The sequence below is a fragment of the Oncorhynchus tshawytscha genome, linkage group LG07 (genome assembly GCF_018296145.1).
Source record: "Oncorhynchus tshawytscha isolate Ot180627B linkage group LG07, Otsh_v2.0, whole genome shotgun sequence".
Classification (NCBI taxonomy): domain Eukaryota; kingdom Metazoa; phylum Chordata; class Actinopteri; order Salmoniformes; family Salmonidae; genus Oncorhynchus; species Oncorhynchus tshawytscha.
The window spans coordinates 74719766-74740701 of NC_056435.1; the positions used below are offsets into that span (position 1 = coordinate 74719766).

The 20936-nt window shown below is 46.5% G+C and overlaps 1 protein-coding gene across 1 annotated transcript in view; it reads right to left on the reverse strand.

The window, feature by feature from the left end:
* Window positions 1-20936, reverse strand: part of LOC112227388 (ephrin type-B receptor 1-B) — a gene marked incomplete at its 5' end in the record, with an annotated part of 170651 nt that overhangs the window by 46059 nt on the left and 103656 nt on the right. The window contains 2 exons of the mRNA XM_024392262.2: window positions 5957-6065; window positions 10105-10267. Coding sequence (XP_024248030.2) covers window positions 5957-6065; window positions 10105-10267 — 272 coding nt within the window. The remainder of the gene's footprint in view (window positions 1-5956; window positions 6066-10104; window positions 10268-20936) is intronic.

Sequence of the window (20936 nt, forward strand, 5' to 3'; positions counted from 1 at the left end):
ACTCCTCTGCCTAGTCCAGCTACTCCTCTCCCTGGTCCAGCTACTCCTCTCCCTGGACCAGCTACTCCTCTGCCTGGTCCAGCTACTCCTCTCCCTGGTCCAGCTACTCCTCTCCCTGGTCCAGCTACTTCTCTCCCTGGTCCAACTACTCCTCTGCCTGGTCCAGCTACTCCTCTGCCTGGTCCAGCTTACTCCTCTCCCTGGTCCAGCTACTCCTCTGCCTGGTCCAACTACTCCTCTGCCTGGTCCAGCTACTCCTCTGCCTGGTCCAGCTACTCCTCTCCCTAGTCCAGCTACTCCTCTGCCTGGTCCAGCTACTCCTCTGCCTGGTCCAGCTACTCCTCTGCCTGGTCCAGCTACTCCTCTCCCTGGTCCAGCTACTCCTCTGCCTGGTCCAGCTACTCCTCTCCCTGGTCCAGCTACTCCTCTGCCTGGTCCAGCTACTCCTCTCCCTGGTCCAGCTACTCCTCTCCCTGGTCCAGCTATTCATCTCCCTGGTCCAACTATTCCTCGCCCTGGTCCAGCTATTCCTCTCCCTGGTCCAGCTATTCCTCTCCCTGGTCCAGCTATTCCTCTCCCTGGTCCAACTATTCCTCGCCCTGGTCCAGCTATTCCTCTCCCTGGTCCAGCTATTCCTCTCCCTGGTCCAGCTACTCCTCTCCCTGGTCCAGCTATTCCTCTCCCTGGTCCAGCTATTCCTCTCCCTGGTACAGCTATTCCTCTCCCTGGTCCAGCTATTCCACTCCCTGGTCCAGCTACTCCTCTCCCTGGTCCAGCTACTCCTCCCTGGTCCAGCTACTCCTCTCCCTGGTCCAACTATTCCTCGCCCTGGTCCAGCTATTCCTCTCCCTGGTCCAGCTATTCCTCTCCCTGGTCCAGCTATTCATCTCCCTGGTCCAACTATTCCTCTCCCTGGTCCAGCTATTCCTCTCCTGGTCCAGCTATTCCTCTCCCTGGTCCAGCTATTCCTCTCCCTGGTCCAGCTACTCCTCTGCCTGGTCCAGCTACTCCTCTGCCTGGTCCAGCTACTCCTCTCCCTGGTCCAGCTACTTCTCTCCCTGGTCCAGCTACTCCTCTGCCTGGTCCAGCTACTCCTCTGCCTGGTCCAGCTACTCCTCTGCCTGGTCCAGCTACTCCCTCCCTAGTCCAGCTACTCCTCTGCCTGGTCCAGCTACTCCTCTGCCTGGTCCAGCTACTCCTCTGCCTGGTCCAGCTACTCCTCTCCCTGGTCCAGCTACTCCTCTCCCTGGTCCAGCTACTTCTCTCCCTGGTCCAACTACTCCTCTGCCTGGTCCAGCTACTCCTCTGCCTGGTCCAGCTTACTCCTCTCCCTGGTCCAGCTACTCCTCTGCCTGGTCCAACTACTCCTCTGCCTGGTCCAGCTACTCCTCTGCCTGGTCCAGCTACTCCTCTCCCTAGTCCAGCTACTCCTCTGCCTGGTCCAGCTACTCCTCTGCCTGGTCCAGCTACTCCTCTGCCTGGTCCAGCTACTCCTCTCCCTGGTCCAGCTACTCCTCTGCCTGGTCCAGCTACTCCTCTCCCTGGTCCAGCTACTCCTCTGCCTGGTCCAGCTACTCCTCTCCCTGGTCCAGCTACTCCTCTCCCTGGTCCAGCTATTCATCTCCCTGGTCCAACTATTCCTCGCCCTGGTCCAGCTATTCCTCTCCCTGGTCCAGCTATTCCTCTCCCTGGTCCAGCTATTCCTCTCCCTGGTCCAACTATTCCTCGCCCTGGTCCAGCTATTCCTCTCCCTGGTCCAGCTATTCCTCTCCCTGGTCCAGCTATTCCTCTCCCTGGTCCAGCTATTCCTCTCCCTGGTCCAACTATTCCTCTCCCTGGTCCAGCTATTCCTCTCCCTGGTCCAGCTATTCCACTCCCTGGTCCAGCTACTCCTCTCCCTGGTCCAGCTACTCCTCTCCCTGGTCCAGCTACTCCTCTCCCTGGTCCAACTATTCCTCGCCCTGGTCCAGCTATTCCTCTCCCTGGTCCAGCTATTCCTCTCCCTGGTCCAGCTATTCATCTCCCTGGTCCAACTATTCCTCTCCCTGGTCCAGCTATTCCTCTCCCTGGTCCAGCTATTCCTCTCCCTGGTCCAGCTATTCCTCTCCCTGGTCCAGCTACTCCTCTGCCTGGTCCAGGTACTCCTCTGCCTGGTCCAGCTACTCCTCTCCCTGGTCCAGCTACTTCTCTCCCTGGTCCAACTACTCCTCTGCCTGGTCCAGCTACTCCTCTCCCTGGTCCAGCTACTCCTCTGCCTGGTCCAACTACTCCTCTGCCTGGTCCAGCTACTCCTCTGCCTGGTCCAGCTACTCCTCTCCCTAGTCCAGCTACTCCTCTGCCTGGTCCAGCTACTCCTCTGCCTGGTCCAGCTACTACTCTCCCTGGTCCAGCTACTCCTCTGCCTGGTCCAGCTACTCCTCTCCCTGGTCCAGCTACTCCTCTGCCTGGTCCAGCTACTCCTCTCCCTGGTCCAGCTACTCCTCTCCCTGGTCCAGCTATTCATCTCCCTGGTCCAACTATTCCTCTCCCTGGTCCAACTATTCCTCGCCCTGGTCCAGCTATTCCTCTCCCTGGTCCAGCTATTCCTCTCCCTGGTCCAGCTATTCCTCTCCCTGGTCCAGCTATTCCTCTCCCTGGTCCAGCTATTCCTCTCCCTGGTCCAGCTATTCCTCTCCCTGGTCCAGCTATTCCACTCCCTGGTCCAGCTACTCCTCTCCCTGGTCCAGCTACTCCTCTCCCTGGTCCAGCTACTCCTCTCCCTGGTCCAACTATTCTCGCCCTGGTCCAGCTATTCCTCTCCCTGGTCCAGCTATTCCTCTCCCTGGTCCAGCTATTCATCTCCCTGGTCCAACTATTCCTCTCCCTGGTCCAGCTATTCCTCTCCCTGGTCCAGCTATTCCTCTCCCTGGTCCAGCTATTCCTCTCCCTGGTCCAGCTACTCCTCTGCCTGGTCCAGCTACTCCTCTGCCTGGTCCAGCCTCCTCTGCCTGGTCCAGCTACTCCTCTGCCTGGTCCAGCTACTACTCTCCCTGGTCCAGCTACTCCTCTGCCTGGTCCAGCTACTCCTCTCCCTGGTCCAGCTACTCCTCTGCCTGGTCCAGCTACTCCTCTCCCTGGTCCAGCTACTCCTCTCCCTGGTCCAGCTATTCATCTCCCTGGTCCAACTATTCCTCTCCCTGGTCCAACTATTCCTCGCCCTGGTCCAGCTATTCCTCTCCCTGGTCCAGCTATTCCTCTCCCTGGTCCAGCTATTCCTCTCCCTGGTCCAGCTATTCCTCTCCCTGGTCCAGCTATTCCTCTCCCTGGTCCAGCTATTCCTCTCCCTGGTCCAGCTATTCCACTCCCTGGTCCAGCTACTCCTCTCCCTGGTCCAGCTACTCCTCTCCCTGGTCCAGCTACTCCTCTCCCTGGTCCAACTATTCCTCGCCTGGTCCAGCTATTCCTCTCCCTGGTCCAGCTATTCCTCTCCCTGGTCCAGCTATTCATCTCCCTGGTCCAACTATTCCTCTCCCTGGTCCAGCTATTCCTCTCCCTGGTCCAGCTATTCCTCTCCCTGGTCCAGCTATTCCTCTCCCTGGTCCAGCTACTCCTCTGCCTGGTCCAGCTACTCCTCTGCCTGGTCCAGCTACTCCTCTGCCTGGTCCAGCTACTCCTCTCCCTAGTCCAGCTACTCCTCTGCCTGGTCCAGCTACTCCTCTGCCTGGTCCAGCTACTCCTCTGCCTGGTCCAGCTACTCCTCTCCCTGGTCCAGCTACTCCTCTGCCTGGTCCAGCTACTCCTCTCCCTGGTCCAGCTACTCCTCTGCCTGGTCCAGCTACTCCTCTCCCTGGTCCAGCTACTCCTCTCCCTGGTCCAGCTATTCATCTCCCTGGTCCAACTATCCCTCGCCATGGTCCAGCTATTCCTCTCCCTGGTCCAGCTATTCCTCTCCCTGGTCCAGCTATTCCTCTCCCTGGTCCAACTATTCCTCGCCCTGGTCCAGCTATTCCTCTCCCTGGTCCAGCTATTCCTCTCCCTGGTCCAGCTATTCCTGTCCCTGGTCCAGCTATTCCTCTCCCTGGTCCAGCTATTCCTCTCCCTGGTCCAGTTACTCCTCTCCCTGGTCCAGCTATTCCACTCCCTGGTCCAGCTACTCCTCTCCCTGGTCCAGCTATTCCTCTCCCTGGTCCAGCTATTCATCTCCCTGGTCCAACTATTCTCGCCCTGGTCCAGCTATTCCTCTCCCTGGTCCAGCTATTCCTCTCCCTGGTCCAGCTATTCCTCTCCCTGGTCCAGCTATTCCTCTCCCTGGTCCAGCTATTCCTCTCCCTGGTCCAGCTACTCCTCTCCCTGGTCCAGCTATTCCTCTCCCTGGTCCAGCTATTCCTCTCCCTGGTCCAGCTATTCCTCTCCCTGGTCCAGCTATTCCTCTCCCTGGTCCAGCTACTCCTCTCCCTGGTCCAGCTATTCCTCTCCCTGGTCCAGCTATTCATCTCCCTGGTCCAACTATTCCTCTCCCTGGTCCAGCTATTCCTCTCCCTGGTCCAGCTATTCATCTCCCTGGTCCAACTATTCCTCTCCCTGGTCCAGCTATTCCTCTCCCTGGTCCAGCTATTCCTCTCCCTGGTCCAGCTATTCCTCTCCCTGGTCCAGCTATTCCTCTCCCTGGTTCAGCTATTCCTCTCCCTGGTCCAGCTATTCCTCTCCCTGGTCCAGATATTGTTTTCTCTCTCTGCTCCTCTGTGTTGTTCTGTATCCACACTGAACAAAATCAATCCAAAGAGTCCCCTTTGTACTGTGCCTGTCCATGTAATTGAAAGAACTTCAACACCTTGCTATGTCTCTGATTTTAAGATTGGAATAAGCTTTGGTTGGTCTATTTTACACAATGTGCAGTAAATCAGCTATTTCTCAATGTTTCAATGATCTGTTCATTCAAAAATGCTAATCAGCTGTTTCAATATAGATTTTGAGCGTCTGTTGTTGCAGAAGTCGAGGCTTTATACTATATTTAAGGTTTTGAACATTACGTCTTCATTTCTGGCTGTGTGCAAGCATTTGTAAATAAGACAAGAAAGATCCATCATTTTGGTATTGGGTAAGATTGTACGTAAAGAAAATGTAAGCATTTTAGCAACTAAATTGACTGCATATTCTGTGAAAACAACACAAATTGTGTTAATGGTATGGTCCACAACAAGATGGATGTTGTGGTAATTGTATTCAGGTTTTGAAAATGTGACTACAGATTGGGCAAAAGGATGTTAGCAATTGTAAAAAAAAACTGTAACTGACTTGCCTAGTTAAATAAAGAATAAATAAAAATTACATTAAATGTAGAATATTTTTTATTCTGTACAGGCTTCCTTCTTTTCCCTCTCCAAAGTGTAATCGATTGAGGGACCTTACAGATAATTGTAAGTGTGGGGCACGTGGGGCGGCAGGGTAGCCTAGTGGTTAGAGTGTTGGACTAGTAACCGGAAGGTTGCAAGTTCAAACCCCCGAGCTGACGAGGTACAAATCTGTCATTCTGCCCCTGAACAGGCAGTTAACCCACTGTGCCTAGGCCATCATTGAAAATAAGAATTTTTTCTTAACTGACTTGCCTGGTTAAATAAAGGTAAAATAAATAAACAGAGATGTGGTAGTCATTAAAAAATCATGTTAAACAATATTATTGCACACAGAGTGAGTACATGCAAGGTTATAATACAACAACATGTGGAACAAGTCAAGGGGTGTGAATACTTTCTGAAGGAACTGTATTTTCTTTTCACTGTGATTACCTTCTGCTGGCCATGTGTGTAGGTATGTATGTGAAAAGCCTACAGACAGGCTCCATTGCCTGCCTGTCTGTGTCTGCTAACGGTTAGGTTAGGTAAGGTGTGTGTGTGTGTGTGTGTGTGTGTGTGTGTGTGTGAGGCACACCCGTTGGACCATAAACACAGCCATGGTGGACATGTTGACCGTACAGTACCTGCTGCAGACGATGGAGATGGCCACTAGAGAGACGATGAACACCAATCCTGCTGCAGCCGAGCCAGCAATCAGAGGAAGCTGCTCCCTCAACTCTGATTTATAGTCATCTACATAGACAGAGAGAAAATGTGTGTGAGAGAGAGAGAGAGAGAGAGAGAGAGAGAGAGAGAGAGAGAGAGAGAGAGAGAGAGAGAGAGAGAGAGAGAGAGAGAGAGAGAGAGAGAGAGAGAGAGAGAGAGAGAGAGAGAGAGAGAGAGAGAGAGAGAGAGAAAATTATCAATAGAAAATGAGAGAAAGTATTTCAGTGTTTCTGTTGCCATACCTAATCTCCCTGTCACAGTCTGACAGACACAAAAGAGCACCTTGGAATTTCTACTAGGGGTGTTCAAACACAAGCTGCTCTTCGACAGTCAAAAATACAGCTAAACGTTAGCAACGAAGTGAGGAAGAATGTCACAAGTTCAGAGGGTAGCCTAAATAACTTCTAAAGACACACTAAACTGCCTCAGTCCTGTCTCATGACCTTTAGCAACATTTAGCATGCTGCAGGCAAACTGACAGCAATGGGGAAAAAGGAGAAGAAAGAAGAAGTCTTTTGAGCGGTGATATAGTAGCTTAAATATCAACAAAATAATAAGCTAGTACTCAGAGCACACTTGATAGTTTGAATTATAGGCCTACTATTTTTTCCCCCTGTAAAGGGTGAGTGTGCTATTTCTTTGTGAAGCTGTATTCAGTCTCCTAAACTCAGACAGGTGAAAATGGTGATTGGCTTGAAGAATCAGAAATCAACTGTCTGAGTGCTATAGCTGGCAGTAAATAACAGCACATTACAATCAGTCAGGTATCAACACCTGACTGTGGAGAATAGGACTCCTCACTGACAAGCTATAACCATACACACCTTACTGATGAAAGGCCAATCATCTCCTCCTCATTGCACCTGTCAATCAAATGGTTTTGGGAGGGGTTGTGGGGGAGGGGGGGCAGTTGAGGGGTGTGGGGCTGAAGAGACCTGGGGGATTTGTGTAAAAATGTGATGACAGACAGAGGAGAGGGATTGTCAACTGTGAGAGGAGAGGAAAGGAAGAGGGAGAGGAGTCAGAGGGAGGGAGGGAGGGAGGGAGGGAGGGAGGGAGGGAGGGAGGGAGGGAGGGAGGGAGGGAGGGAGGGAGGGAGGGAGGGAGGGAGGGAGGGAGGGAGGGAGGGAGGGAGGCCAGAGGTGGGTAGACAGTGATGGAGACTGGGAGGAGATGGGTAGTGCAGGAGAAAGGAGGTGGGGGAGGGAGATGTGGGGAGGACAGGGGAGGCAGGCACTATAGAGGGTGAGACACATAGGGGTTGACGGAGGAACGGATAGATGGGAGATGGACATAGGATGGGGAAGGCAGGGATGAAGGGTGAGGAGGGGGTGATGGACATAGGGAATGGGGAAGGCAGGGAGGGAGGGTGAGGAGGGGGTGATGGACATAGGGGATGGGGAGTCAGGGAGGGAGGGTGAGGAGGGGGTGATGGACATAGGGGATGGGGGAGTCAGGGAGGGAGGGTGAGGAGGGGGTGATGGAAATAAGGGATGGGGGAGTCAGGGAGGGAGGGTGAGGAGGGGGTGATGGACATAGGGAATGGGGAAGGCAGGGAGGGAGGGTGAGGAGGGGGTGATGGACATAGGGGATGGGGGAGTCAGGGAGGGAGGGTGAGGAGGGGGTGATGGACATAGGGGATGGGGGAGTCAGGGAGGGAGGGTGAGGAGGGGGTGATGGAAATAAGGGATGGGGGAGTCAGGGAGGGAGGGTGAGGAGGGGGTGATGGACATAGGGGATGGGGGAGGGAGGGAGAGGGTGTGAGGCTAGGGTGATGGAAATAGGGGATGGGGGAGGCAGCAAGGGAGGGTGAGGAAGGGGTGGGTGAGGGACATAAGGGAAGGGGAGGCAGGGAGGAAGGGTGAGGAGGAGGCGGGTGAGGGACATAGGGGATGGGGGAGGGAGGGGTAGGGTGTGATGGGTCCCTCTGTTCCTCCTTCACTGGGTGCTAATTGTCTCCATAAATGTCGTGCTGTGGCAGCAAGCCAGAGGATGTACCATCAGCTGGTCCTCATGCTGTCTGGCGTGTGTGGTGTGTGTGCGTGTGCGTGTGTATGTGCATGCGTTGGGTAAATACTAATCAGAGCGTGAGGAAGAGGGAGGAGAGGGCTATGCCACTACATCTGCTCTACACAGGTAACTACAGATGATGATGGAGAGCCTCATCATCATCACTGTAACTGTATAACAGAACAGGTTGTTTATATGACTGATAATCACCTTGACCATACAATAGCCTCCTATTGGAGGGAAGGAAGGATAGAGTAAAAGAAGGATGGAGGGTGGGGGATAGAGAGAAGGAAGATTAGGAGGAGGTTTGGTATTTGTGATGTCAAGTGGAGATTTTCTCTTAGACTCGAATCATGCATAAGAAGATCAGTTTAGTGTTTAACCCCCCAATGGTCAGGGTTAGGGCTGTGGCGGTCATGACATTTTGTCAGATGGTAATTGTCATGCAAATGGAAATCTCACAGTAATTGACCTCTAATTAACATAAACATGCTTAAATGCGCGTTTCGAAAATGAACATTTTCAAAAGTTGAATAAGTCCATTTAATATAGCTTCATCCATCATTTCTTTAGTTGTGATAGGCCTATAAATCTGTACAGATGATTTGGAAAGGGTCGCAAAAAAAGGTATGCGTTCTGTTCCTTGTGCTTCCAGCGGAGAGACAGAAACAATTGCATTGTTGCTATGCTTCTCTAGCAAGAAAGTTGGGGGATATCTAATCAATGGAAGATGGAATAAAAATGACAGAATGAAAAGTGAAATGAGAAAGAAAGGCTACAACGACCAAAAGCCAACAGGTAGGCTGCTATTTACGCTATGATCTGAATGGAGTTATGTGTAGGTTAACTGTAGGACTAGTTAGCTAGCTTCTTGAGGTTTGATGCAGTCAAGATGGGTACTATGTAAGGATGATAAATAACTAACAAGAGGTTAGTCTAGCACAAGATAACAGTGGTAGTGGTCTCTCCCTCCAGTACTCTGAGCCTCCCTTGTCTTACAAATTCACACACAGTATAGTCTCCGCACCCTAATAGCCTACAGTCTCTCTCTCTCTCTCTCTCTCTCTCTCTCTCTCTCATTTAATAAAGTAGCAAAACAATTGGCTTTTCTGCTGCTTCCTTCACTCGGATCGGACCAGTTGTCCTTTCAGAACAGGTTTAAAAAAATGTATGCATACTGGGTCCGGGGCTTTCCCGTGTCCATTTCGCTATGGGAACTCTAACTTCCATCAGTATTTGTCCTCATCATTCAGATTATTCAAATTTAATCATGAGGTATTTCGAGAGTGAATAAAGGGCATTTAGCAAGTTTGGTAAACTACTCATCAGTACCATTAATTTGCCCTATTTTGGATTGGGATTACCGTGACCAAGTCATAGGGAATGTTACTGCGGCCATGACTCGTGACTGCCGGTGTGGTGGTTTACGGTCACCATGACAGCCCTAGTTAGGGTTAGGATTCGGGGATGGTAAGCTGATCCTAGATCTGTGCCTCAAAGGGTAAGTTCTACTGGAGTGTTGTAAATCATCTGACAGCATATTGCATAGGAAAGAAGACGTATGCTGTGTTTAGGAAATACAGTACGCCCACACACGAACACCTGGACCCAAACTCACACACCAGTGTAGCAGGTGTTGCGCCCCCCTGAACAATCCAACCCCCAGTGGCAAATAATTAATCACATCAGCCACTAATCACAGCTAAGCATTCTGGGATAGCTGCTCAGCAACAGACGGGCTCAATGAAGAACCAATTAGCTAAGCAGTTTGGATCAAGCACAGTCAGTTGCACACAAGAAAAGCTCAAAACCACCAATCTCAACTCTCATATAGACACACAATCTCATACATTATGAAACATTCACAAACATGTTGTGACAGTGATCCACACTCTCCACTGTCACATTCACAATCCCTCTACCATCCTGGTCTCTATCCACACTCTCTATCTTTCTCTCACACACACACAAACTAACACACGCAGCTCCCCACCACCATCCCCCACCATCTCTCCTCGCCTCCCCTCCTCCTCTTGGCTTATTGCATGGTCCTTACCATCTGTGAGGGTTTGGAAGCACATCTTGCCGCTGTATTTGCCAAAGCCAGCCACAGTCCTGGCCCGCACCTGCACGACGTAGACCGTGCCCGCCCGGAGGCCCTCCACGCGGGCTGTGTTGGTCTCGCTGCGCACCATGGTGGAATTAATCTCTGCATGGTCCTGGAGGAGGACAGGGGAGAGAGAGAGATACCAGATGAATGTTGCAGAGAGGCAGAGCAGATCATGTGTATAATCCAGGAGGGGACATAATGGAGGAGACAGAGAGGAAGAGACCAGGGGCCGTATGTCTCGCAGGTTAGCGTTTTTCGTCATGAATCTTGTTCTGGAGGCAGCTCAACAGAGTTGTCACTAGCTGGCACAGCCACAAAGTCATAACATCTGCACATTTTTGTTTTAATGAATCTTTACAATATAGACAATGTTGACTTTGCAGCTGGCCTATCTAAGGGGAAGTCAGTTCACTCAACCAGCATACGTCAAAAGTGGTGGTTTCTTTAACCATGAAATCTGGGTCATATGTACTTTATCAGACTTCTCAGAGTAGGAGTGCTGATATAAAATCAGTCTGACCTTCTAGAGTACAATTAATGATATAAAATTGACGGGGGGGACCTGATCCTAGATGCATTATACGGAGCCCGGTTAGTATTAAGGAAACCATTGTATTATCTCCCCTATGCTGAGGAAGTATTCAGCAACCAACAGTTAGTAACGTTGGCTGCCTTTGCCACAACAGAGGTAACACTGGCATTTTATTAGATTGTTTTGTTTATCCGACACTCTTATCCACAGTGACTCACATGGCATAAGAGGAGAGAAAGGATCCCATTGGGCACAGACAACAATTCAACGTCTATTCCACATTGGTTCAAAGTAATTTCATTGAAATGTGGAAACAACGTTGATTAAATCAATGTGTGCCCAGTGGGATAGAAAGGCTTGATATTCCAAAAAGGCATTACTTTGCTAAAAAACAGCTGATAGCGGGAGCTTATGTGTTGTGTAACAGCCTCCTCCACCATAGAAACCTGAAAAGTTCAAATGAGTCATATGCAATTTGGATGCACTAATGGGCCTATTCAACACAATGGCACCAAAGTGTTCTCTAGCTGCTGTTGATCTCTTTCTATGAGAGAACGGTCACTAATCCCCTTGTCCTTGACAGGCTTACGTAACTGTTACGAGCACAGATGGAAACTTTAATGCTGGGGTTGAATGACAGTATGTATTGTTAAAGAGCCACTGAAAACGCCGATTGGCACGTGTTTTTCTGTTGCTCATTAGACAAATGAGATTTCAGTCTTGGAGGTGTGTTCCCTGACCGATTCAGCTTGGTTGATGACGTTTGTCCCCCATGAGACACTGTAGACGCGGAAGCATATTTCACTTCCTCATAATCCCCAGAATGAATCTAAGATAACTCAAGAAATGTATAATTAATTTTGACATTCTTGCCAAGGATGTTTTAGTTGCACAATTTTACATCTAACTACGGTGCGTGGTGCAGTATTTCTCAAGTTAAAAAAAACGTGTGACTAGTTGTCTTATGTAAACAGTCGGAGCTACTGAGCAGGTTTGCCTCACTGTCTATGCTATTGTATAGAGAGCAATATCCGCAGCTGTTCACCCCATGTTAGTGGTCTCATGACGTGGCCCTTTTTGGGTATAGCTAGTGGCTTCCCCTCTCTCTCTCTCTCCTACATCCAGGTTCTGTTATCTCATCTCGTAAACTCCTGGAGGAGACTCTCCCCCTGGCCATGCAGAAAGAGACACACAGAGAGAACAAAAGATTTCACATGGCGAACTCCTAAATCCCCAAAATGAGGATTTGATATAAAATGTCCACTTGTGAGAAGGTGGGAATGGTCCGTGGACACTTAAGGGACGGGTATGATGAGTGTGTTTCATTTGGTGACCTCAGAGAGGACATAAAACACGCATAACTATATCTCTGAATTATGTACAATTCTCAATTATGAGGTTTGCATCTAATTCTTGTATAAAATGAATGAGTAAAGATTAAACTATTTGTGAAATGATCTAAATTGTAAATTGTAAATTTATGTTAAACCTTTAATAAAGTTTAACTCAGTCATTGGCCCTCCCCCGTGAGCACAGACATGATCTGGTGTCATCGAACAGCCTTTTCTATTGTTACAAATAAAAAAAACACCTGAGGAAATCCTCTTCAGACCACAAAAACCTCAGTGTCCGCTAAGGTTACAATGGTTGTTGAATTCCTAACCATACCATGTGAAGCAATGGCTACACAGGGGGAAATGGTTCAACTCTGAGACTATCGATCCCGACAGAATAAGAGCAAATGTTAGATACTAATTACTAGTCTGCAGCTAGAAATTATGTCAACCTGGGATGCGAAGACCGACAACCGCCAAAACATCTATGCTATGAGAACATTTCTGAATGGTACTCTGAAGTATCCATCCTAACCATGAAAGACTGATCTTCAGGGAAGCAGAGAGCGAGACGATGATGAACTGACTCTCCAACAGACAGACGGACGATTCCAACAGAGATTACAACGACACACTGGGCGTAAATATATATTGATTGCAATTATTCCCGAATGAGTGAGCGTTGATGTGCAAAGGATTAGCATTTCAGTTAATATAATTATCAACTGTGTAGTGACTCTTTTGTTCTTTCCTGTCTTTTCAGTCCACACCCACTTCCCTTTGTCCACCAAGGCGTCATATCGGCTCAGCCCGCTAGGGAACCTCCCCTATCATTTCCTTGTAACCATATCTACTGTGTTGTTTGTTTATACATTTCTGTGATTATTTCGTTAGTTAATAATTAAATGGTTAAGACAATTTATGTATGGAACATTCATAGTAAAGACTGGGTTCATGCAGATTACCAACAATTTACGACATTTGGAATGAGACTAACGTGAGGTAAAGAATAATTCATTAATTAGAAGACTAATTGATCAGATATTAAAATATCTGAAGAGTGATACTAGGAAAATTATAACTTTGTAATCTGAAGATTTTCCTTGGTGCCCCGACTTCCTAGATAATTACATTTACATGATTAGTTTAATCACGTAATAATAATTACAGAGAATTGATTTGATAAAATAACAGTCTTCACTTTAATGATGCCAAAGACACGACAGTGGGAAAATGGACATATCAAAACCCAACCTTCACTTACCCGTTGTGACGCAGGGATGTTCCAAACTACATTTTAGACGAGACTGACTTTATGAACAAAATTATCCTATTTCCATTTTGTAGTAAATTCTGAGACTAGAATAAATGCTACAGTAGACTATTTTGAAAGTGATTTAATGCTTTTTAAAGTTAGTCACTCTTTAAACAAGCTCACATTCACGCATACACATGCACGCATGCACACACAGACAAGTACACAGAGACGCACCCCCCCACACACTACCCCTCTAACCACCGATATACACACACAGCCACAAATAGTAATGAATTAAGGCCCATTTGTCTATGAGTCACATTGTAATATTGTTCCAAACTGCAGTATTTACTGCTGGCCTTAGAAGTATTTAGAGAGAGAGAGAGAGTTCAATTAGTAAAGGAAGTTGTTCTGTGGTGTCTGAAGTGGCAGACTGCTAATTATGACAGAGGACTATTTCCACCTACAGAATGTGTTTGTTTTCACAGAAAGGAACAAAGCAACGCATCCAAGTTCCATTGGCAGAGAAATGTTTTGTGCTATTTTCTTATTCTGTTTTGGTTTGTTTGGGTATTTCAGAATGTGAGTTCAAAGCATTAAACAAATGTATGGTCGAAACTGTATAACTAAATCCAGTAAGACTTTACAGACCCTGAACGTCTAACAGTCTGTGTGCATGCAGGCATGTGTGTGTGTGTGTGTGTGTGTGTGTGTGTATGTGTGTATGTGTGTATGCCTGCCTGTGTATTGGGGTGGCTGTGTGATATGTTTGTGTGTGTCCTGTCTGTGCAGGTGTGTAGGCCCAGTGTCCATCCTGCTAGTGCTAGAAGGCTTTGGTCTTGACTGGTGCACTATCTGCTATGGGGATAGGAGGGGGTAACTGTAATTAGCTAGTCCCGTCACCATCACAGAGTGAATAGAGACAAAAAATAAGCATGCACACCTACACTACACTACACTACACCCACACCTGCAGGCAGCTGATATACAGTGAGCTACAAAAGTATCGGGACAGTTACACGTTGTTGTTGTTTTGGCTCTGTACACTTGCACTTTGGAATTGAAATGTATTTTCATCCATATCGGGTGAACCGTTTATCACGGACTACAAAGGGAAAACCAGCCACGTCGCAGACACCAGCATCTTGCTTCCGGAAGGGCTAAACTCCTTCTTCGCCCACTTTGAGGATAATACAGTGCCACTGACACGGCCCACTACCAAGAACTGTGGGCTCTTCTTCTCCTCGGCCGACAAGAGTAAGACATTTAACCGTGTTAACCCTCGCAAGGCTGCCGGTCCAGACGGCATCTCTAGCCGCTTCCTCAGAGCATGCTCAGACAAGTTGGCTGGAGTGTTTACAGACATATACAATCTCTCCTTATCCCGGTGGAGAAGGTCCTCAGGTTCCTTGGTGTACACATCACAGACGATATGAAATGGTCCACAAACACAGACAGTGTGGTGAAGAAGGCACAACAGCACCTCTTCAACCTCAGGAGGCTGAAGAAATGTGGCTTGGTCCCTAAAACCCTAACAAACATTTCTAGATGCACAATTGAGAGCATCCTGTTGGGCTGTATCACCGCCTGGTACGGCAACTGCAACGCCCGCAACCACAGGGCTCTCTAGAGGGTGGTGCGGTCTGCCCAACACATCACCGGGGGCAAGCTACTTGCCCTCCAAGACAAATACAGCACCCGATGTCACAGGAAGGCCATAAAGATCATCAAGGACAACAACCACCCGAGACACTGCCTGTTCACGCTGAAGGCGAGGTCAGTACAGGTGCATTAAAGCTGGGACCGAGAGACTGAAAAACAGCTTCTATCTCAAGGCCATCAGACTGTTAAACAGCCACCACTAACATTGAGTGGCTACTGCCAACACACTGTCAATGACACTGACTCTACTCCAGCCACTTTAATCATGGGAATCGATGGGAAATGATGTAAATATATCACTAGCCACTTTAAACAATGCTACCTTATATAATGTTACTTACCCTACATTGTTCATCTCATATGCATACGTTGATACTGTACTCTATATCATCGACTGCATCCTTATGTAATACATGTATCACTAGCCACTTTAACTATGCCACTTGGTTTACATACTTATCTCATATGTATATACTGTACTCGATATCATCTACTGTATCTTGCCTATGCTGCTCTGTACCATCACTCATTCATATATCCTTATGTACATATTCTTTATCCCCTTACACTGTGTATGACAGTAGTTTTTTTTTGAATTGTTAGTTAGATTACTTGCTCGTTATTACTGCATTGTCGGAACTAGAAGCACAAGCATTTCGCTACACTCGCATTAACATCTGCTAACCATGTGTATGTGTGACAAATAAAATTTGATTTGATTTGATTTGATATCACATATCATACCGTACCAAGACATGCTAACCCAATCACATTTACTATAACAGGGGAGATTATATTTAGAGGGTATGATATTTATGCCTCTGTTAACTTTGACTGCAGTTTCTCAGATATGCAACTACTGAAGAGACTACTATACCTCATCATGGAACACAATCTATAAACATTTCCATATACACTTTAATGAGATATAAGAAAGAGAAGGATGAAAAAGGACAGGAGAGCGACAGGAACAAAGGAGAAGAGAATAGAACAGAATAGAGACAGAGGCCCATATCCGGCCCACACTGACATCATTACCCAATCAGATCAGTGTAATTAGATCATGAAGGAAGCTCCATCATTGGCCAGATGAGGTAAACACTGCCCACATATAACGATCTCTCCAATCACATTATGCTTTATTGAACACTCACTCCTGTGATGAAGAGGAATGTTAGCTCGTCCGCTATTAGGAAAATGCTACACCTCTCAAAGTTTAATTTCATAACAGGATATTAGTTTGTGTTATATGTGTTATAGCATTGGATAATTATATTGGGGGTATTTACATGTTTATTGGTAATTTACCATGAAGGCAAAGAGTCAAATACATTTCTAGCCTCAACACTAATGTTCCTGCAATGCCTACTACTATACACACGCCATGCAAAAGTGATATTGTACTTCCATTATGGTGTGATCTAAGTTGATAAACCTCCAAACATAGACAACTCATGAAAAGGAAAGCCAGGCCACCACAGAGTATTGGGACATCACTTTCGTTTTCATCAGCCATGGTTGGTTGAGCATTGACCACCTGCGGTTAGGATTGGCCCATTCCCGCTGTCAGTCAAACAGGGTATCTCAGGATCACACCCCCCTCTGCTTAATTTCGGGGGACAGGTGGGTGGGCAGATGGAAGATGGCCAATGGGGAACGATCTCTGGAGAAACAGCCAACAGGCCTTGTCACGCTCTCAGACAAATGGGTATTATATTTAACGTGAAGTAGCAGGTGGAGGGACAGCAGCTTGTGGACGGCCAATGAAAGGTTTCGCCAGGAGAGACCGCCCACTGTGAATGGCCCTCTCCTGCTGTCAGTCAAATGCAAGTTAGAAAAGACACACCCTAACTTGCTATATTAAAAAGGGAAGGCAGGTGGGAGGGCAGATGGGAGGGCAGCCAATGGTGAGGCTTGCCAGGAGTGACAGACAGGGAACATTTTATGTCCTCTGCTCTCTGTAGTATCCCCAAGGCTACAGGTACCTAGACCAGGCAGTATTTCCTTCAACTAACACTAATAACAATGCGGGCCTCCTCTCCTGTTGGATTTGTCCCAAACTTAACATTTGGGACATTCAGGACAAAAACTGAATTTCTTTGCAACGTTTTTTGCAGTATTAATTTAGTGCCTTATTGCAAAAAGGATGCTTGTTTTTGAATATGTGTATTTTGTACAGGTTTCCTTCTTTTCACTCTGTCAATTAGGTTAGTATTATGGAGTAACTACAATGTTGTTGTTCCATCTTCAGTTTTGTCCTATCACAGCCATTCAACTCTGTAACTGTTTTAAAGTCACCGTTGGTCTCATGGTGAAATCCCTGAGCGGTTTCCTTCCTCTCCGGTAACTGAGTTAGGAAGGACGCCTGTATCTTTGTAGTGACTGGGTGTATTGATACACCATCCAAAGTGTAATGAATACCTTCACCATGCTCAAAGTGATATTCAATGTCTGCATTTGTTATTTTTGTACATCTACCATCTAGGTGCCCTTTGCAAGGCATTGGAAAACCTCCCTGGTCTTTGTGGTTGAATCTGTTTGAAATTCACTGATAGACTGAGGAACCTTAAAGATAATTGTGTGTATGGGGTACAGAGATGAGGTAGTCATCCAAAAATCATGTTAAACACCCACAGAATGAGTCCATGCAAGGTATTATGTGACTTGTTAAGCATATTTTTACACCTGAACGTATTAAGGCTTTCCATAACAAAGTTGTTGAATACTTATTGACTCAAGAAACTGCAGCTTTACATGTTTTTATACATTTTTTAAAATGTCTTAAAACATAATTCCACTTTGACATTATGAGGTATCGTGTGTAGGACACAAAATCTAAATTTAATCCATTTTAAATTCAGACTGTAACACAACAAAATGTGGAAAAAGTCAAGGGGTGTGAATACTTTCTGACACATAGTAGACTATATAATATGGTTAAAAATGCTATATCTATACAGTACCAGTCAAAGGTTTGGACACACCTACTCATTCAATGGTTTTTCTTTATTTTTACTATTTTCTTCATTGTTGAATAATAGTGAAGACATCAAAACCATGAAATAACACATATGGAATCATGTAGTAACCAAATAAGTGTTAAACAAATCAAAATATATTTGAGATTTGAGATTCTTCAAAGTAGCCACCCTTTGCCTTGATGACAGCTTTGCACACTCTTGGCAGCTTTGCACACTATTCATTTATTTACGCTACTGACGTGAATGAAAAGCCTAAGGAAACTATACCATCAGTAAACAATTTCAATCACAGAGGCACCATGGCTTACATTACTATACCATAAGCAAGGAATTACCATATTCATTACGAATTAAAATAACCCGCTTGAAGCTGATATTAAAGGGTATTTAAAATGTATTCATAATCTGCATATTACAGATATATAGCAAATAAAATGTTGAAACAGCTTAACTGTTAGTCATTTTTTTTTAAATGATTCCCTGAAGCATAGCACAATACTAAAATATGGCATTACTATATTCTCTCTGTCTACAGTTGATGGGTGTCATGCATGCTATCTCCTTTCAACTCTAGCCCTGCCATTACGAATGATAAGCCACTTAAAGTGCATATTTACTGTGGGAGATCGGATGTATAACTGTGTTCACACGCTCACTATAAAGACACAAGCAAAAGACACTCTTGAAAGGGAAGAGAGGGGGCCTCTCACTAAGACATGATCACAGTAATTGCTAGCTAACCATTGGCAGCATGCTGCATTTGGTTCACCTAGTGTAGATGCATGCAAACACACACACGGACACATGCCCGCACATACACACACACACACACACACAGACACACACACACACACACACACACACACACACACACACACACACACACACACACACACACACACACACACACACACACACACACACAACTAACTCAGATTACTCACTGGGGGAGCTCACAGCTCTGAACAACTCTCTCAGGATTGGGGGAAAGCGAAAAAGGTAGGGGATTTCGGAGGAACAACAATGGGTCGCCTTCACTCATTTAGTTTGTTTATCCTCCTTTTATTTCTGGCATCTGCAAACACTCGGAGGACTTAGCTCTACGTCTCTACACTACAGCTCACCTGAGAATACAGCCTGGGCCTACAAGAGCTGGGTGTAGCACAGACCAATGAGAACAAGAGGAGAAAAGAGGGAGAGCTGCTGAACGAGAGAAAAAGAGAAAGAGAGAAAGAGAGGAGAAAGAAATACAAATAAGTCTGAAAGTTTAAATACTAAGGGAGCCAGGGAATAGAGTCAAAATTCAGCTTTTCTAAAGTTCCCATTATAAATCTTGACATTGTTATGTGCATATTGAGCTGGGATAATAATGTGAGGTTTCAGTCAAGGCCAACTGAGAGAATAGATTAATGATAAAGACATGAGTTGTGTTTGGAGTTCAATGGGAATTACAGTGGGCAAAAGCACAGTGGGTAATAGTGATGTTTGGTCGACAGTGGACAACTCTGGAGTTCTTTGACTCCTCCCTGTTTGGCAATGCTACTGCAATCCACAGAACCACTGAGTCACACAGACACACCCATAATATACACATACATTATGTTCTTCTATCCTCGTGGGGACCTAAAAATGTATTTCTATTAAAAATACACACATATACACACATATTCTGTTCTCTTGAACACAGACCTCAGTAACCAGAGCCAGCTGAGCCTGTTCAGAGCATCCCTGCTCTCCACTCTACTGGTAATGGACGCCCTGCTCTCCTACCCACCAAACTTTGGGAGAACAAACTAAAAGGAGAAAAGAAAGAGGAAATGAGATGCCACTTCTTCTCTACAGACCGTTCATTCATTTCTGCTTGCTCGCCAAATGACACAATTCCAGGACTGCTTACTCTGGAGTGAAAGGGGGTAGTGGTCTGTTTGGTGGAAAGCCTATAGAGTTAAGAGCACTGGATACCTCTTTTCAGTTCTCCCTCCTTACGGTATTTCTGTCTCCTAATCCCTCCTCTCCCATCACACTATTTGGGTCACGAACACCTAGAAAACTACAACTCGGGAGGTTATGGGTTCAAATTCTGTATGGAGATCTCTTTTAACTTATACAATGAACACTTCAGTGTCCTTCCGACAACAAAGTGTAACTATGCACTCCACTAACACTGTATTACAGTGAGTTAAACAACCCATTTACCATATAACAGATCTGTGTGGGAAGACGATGTACTGCAAATGACTTATGTTGTAAAACTCTTCTGCACATGAAGACCAAACGAAAGCTACTAGCGTAGCTTGAAAGTCCTTGGGAACAATCGTCCACAGCTCCATAACTGTGAAACCTAAAAATACTTATATCACCTGTTCTTAGACACAGAAAAAGACGACAAGGGAGAGACGGCAAGGCCATTTTGATACATTTGATAATAAACCCCAGGTTTTAATGGCTGCATTATCTAGGCTATAAGTTTCCCGCGGTGCGAGCAAGACAGAGAGAGGCCATGTGCAGAGGAGAGTGTTATAGACACAGATCCAGCAGTGAGACACCCCTCTGTGATATATATGTGGATGCCTAAAGGACCACATCAGCACTTTACGAATGTACAGAAGTTTGTGTTATAGAGAGACTTCTGAGCCGTTCAGAGGGAACAAAGTGGAAGTGACGGAATTGAGTTACAACGTAAAACACCAAATAATGCATGCAGAGCAGAATAAGGCCGATATCCACTAATGATCAAAATCCAGAAAAGAGCTGATAAATTCTACAACCACCTAAAATGAAGCGATTCCCAAACCATCCATAACAAAGCCATCACCTACAGAGAGATGAACCCGGAGAAGAGTCCTTTAAGCAAGCTGGTCCTTGGGCTCTTTTCACAGCACAAACAGACCCTACAGAGCCCCAGGACAGCAACACAATTAGACCCAACCAAATCATGAGAAAACAAAAAGATAATTACTTCATACATTGGAAAGAATTAACAAAAATCAGAGCAAACTAGAATGTTATTT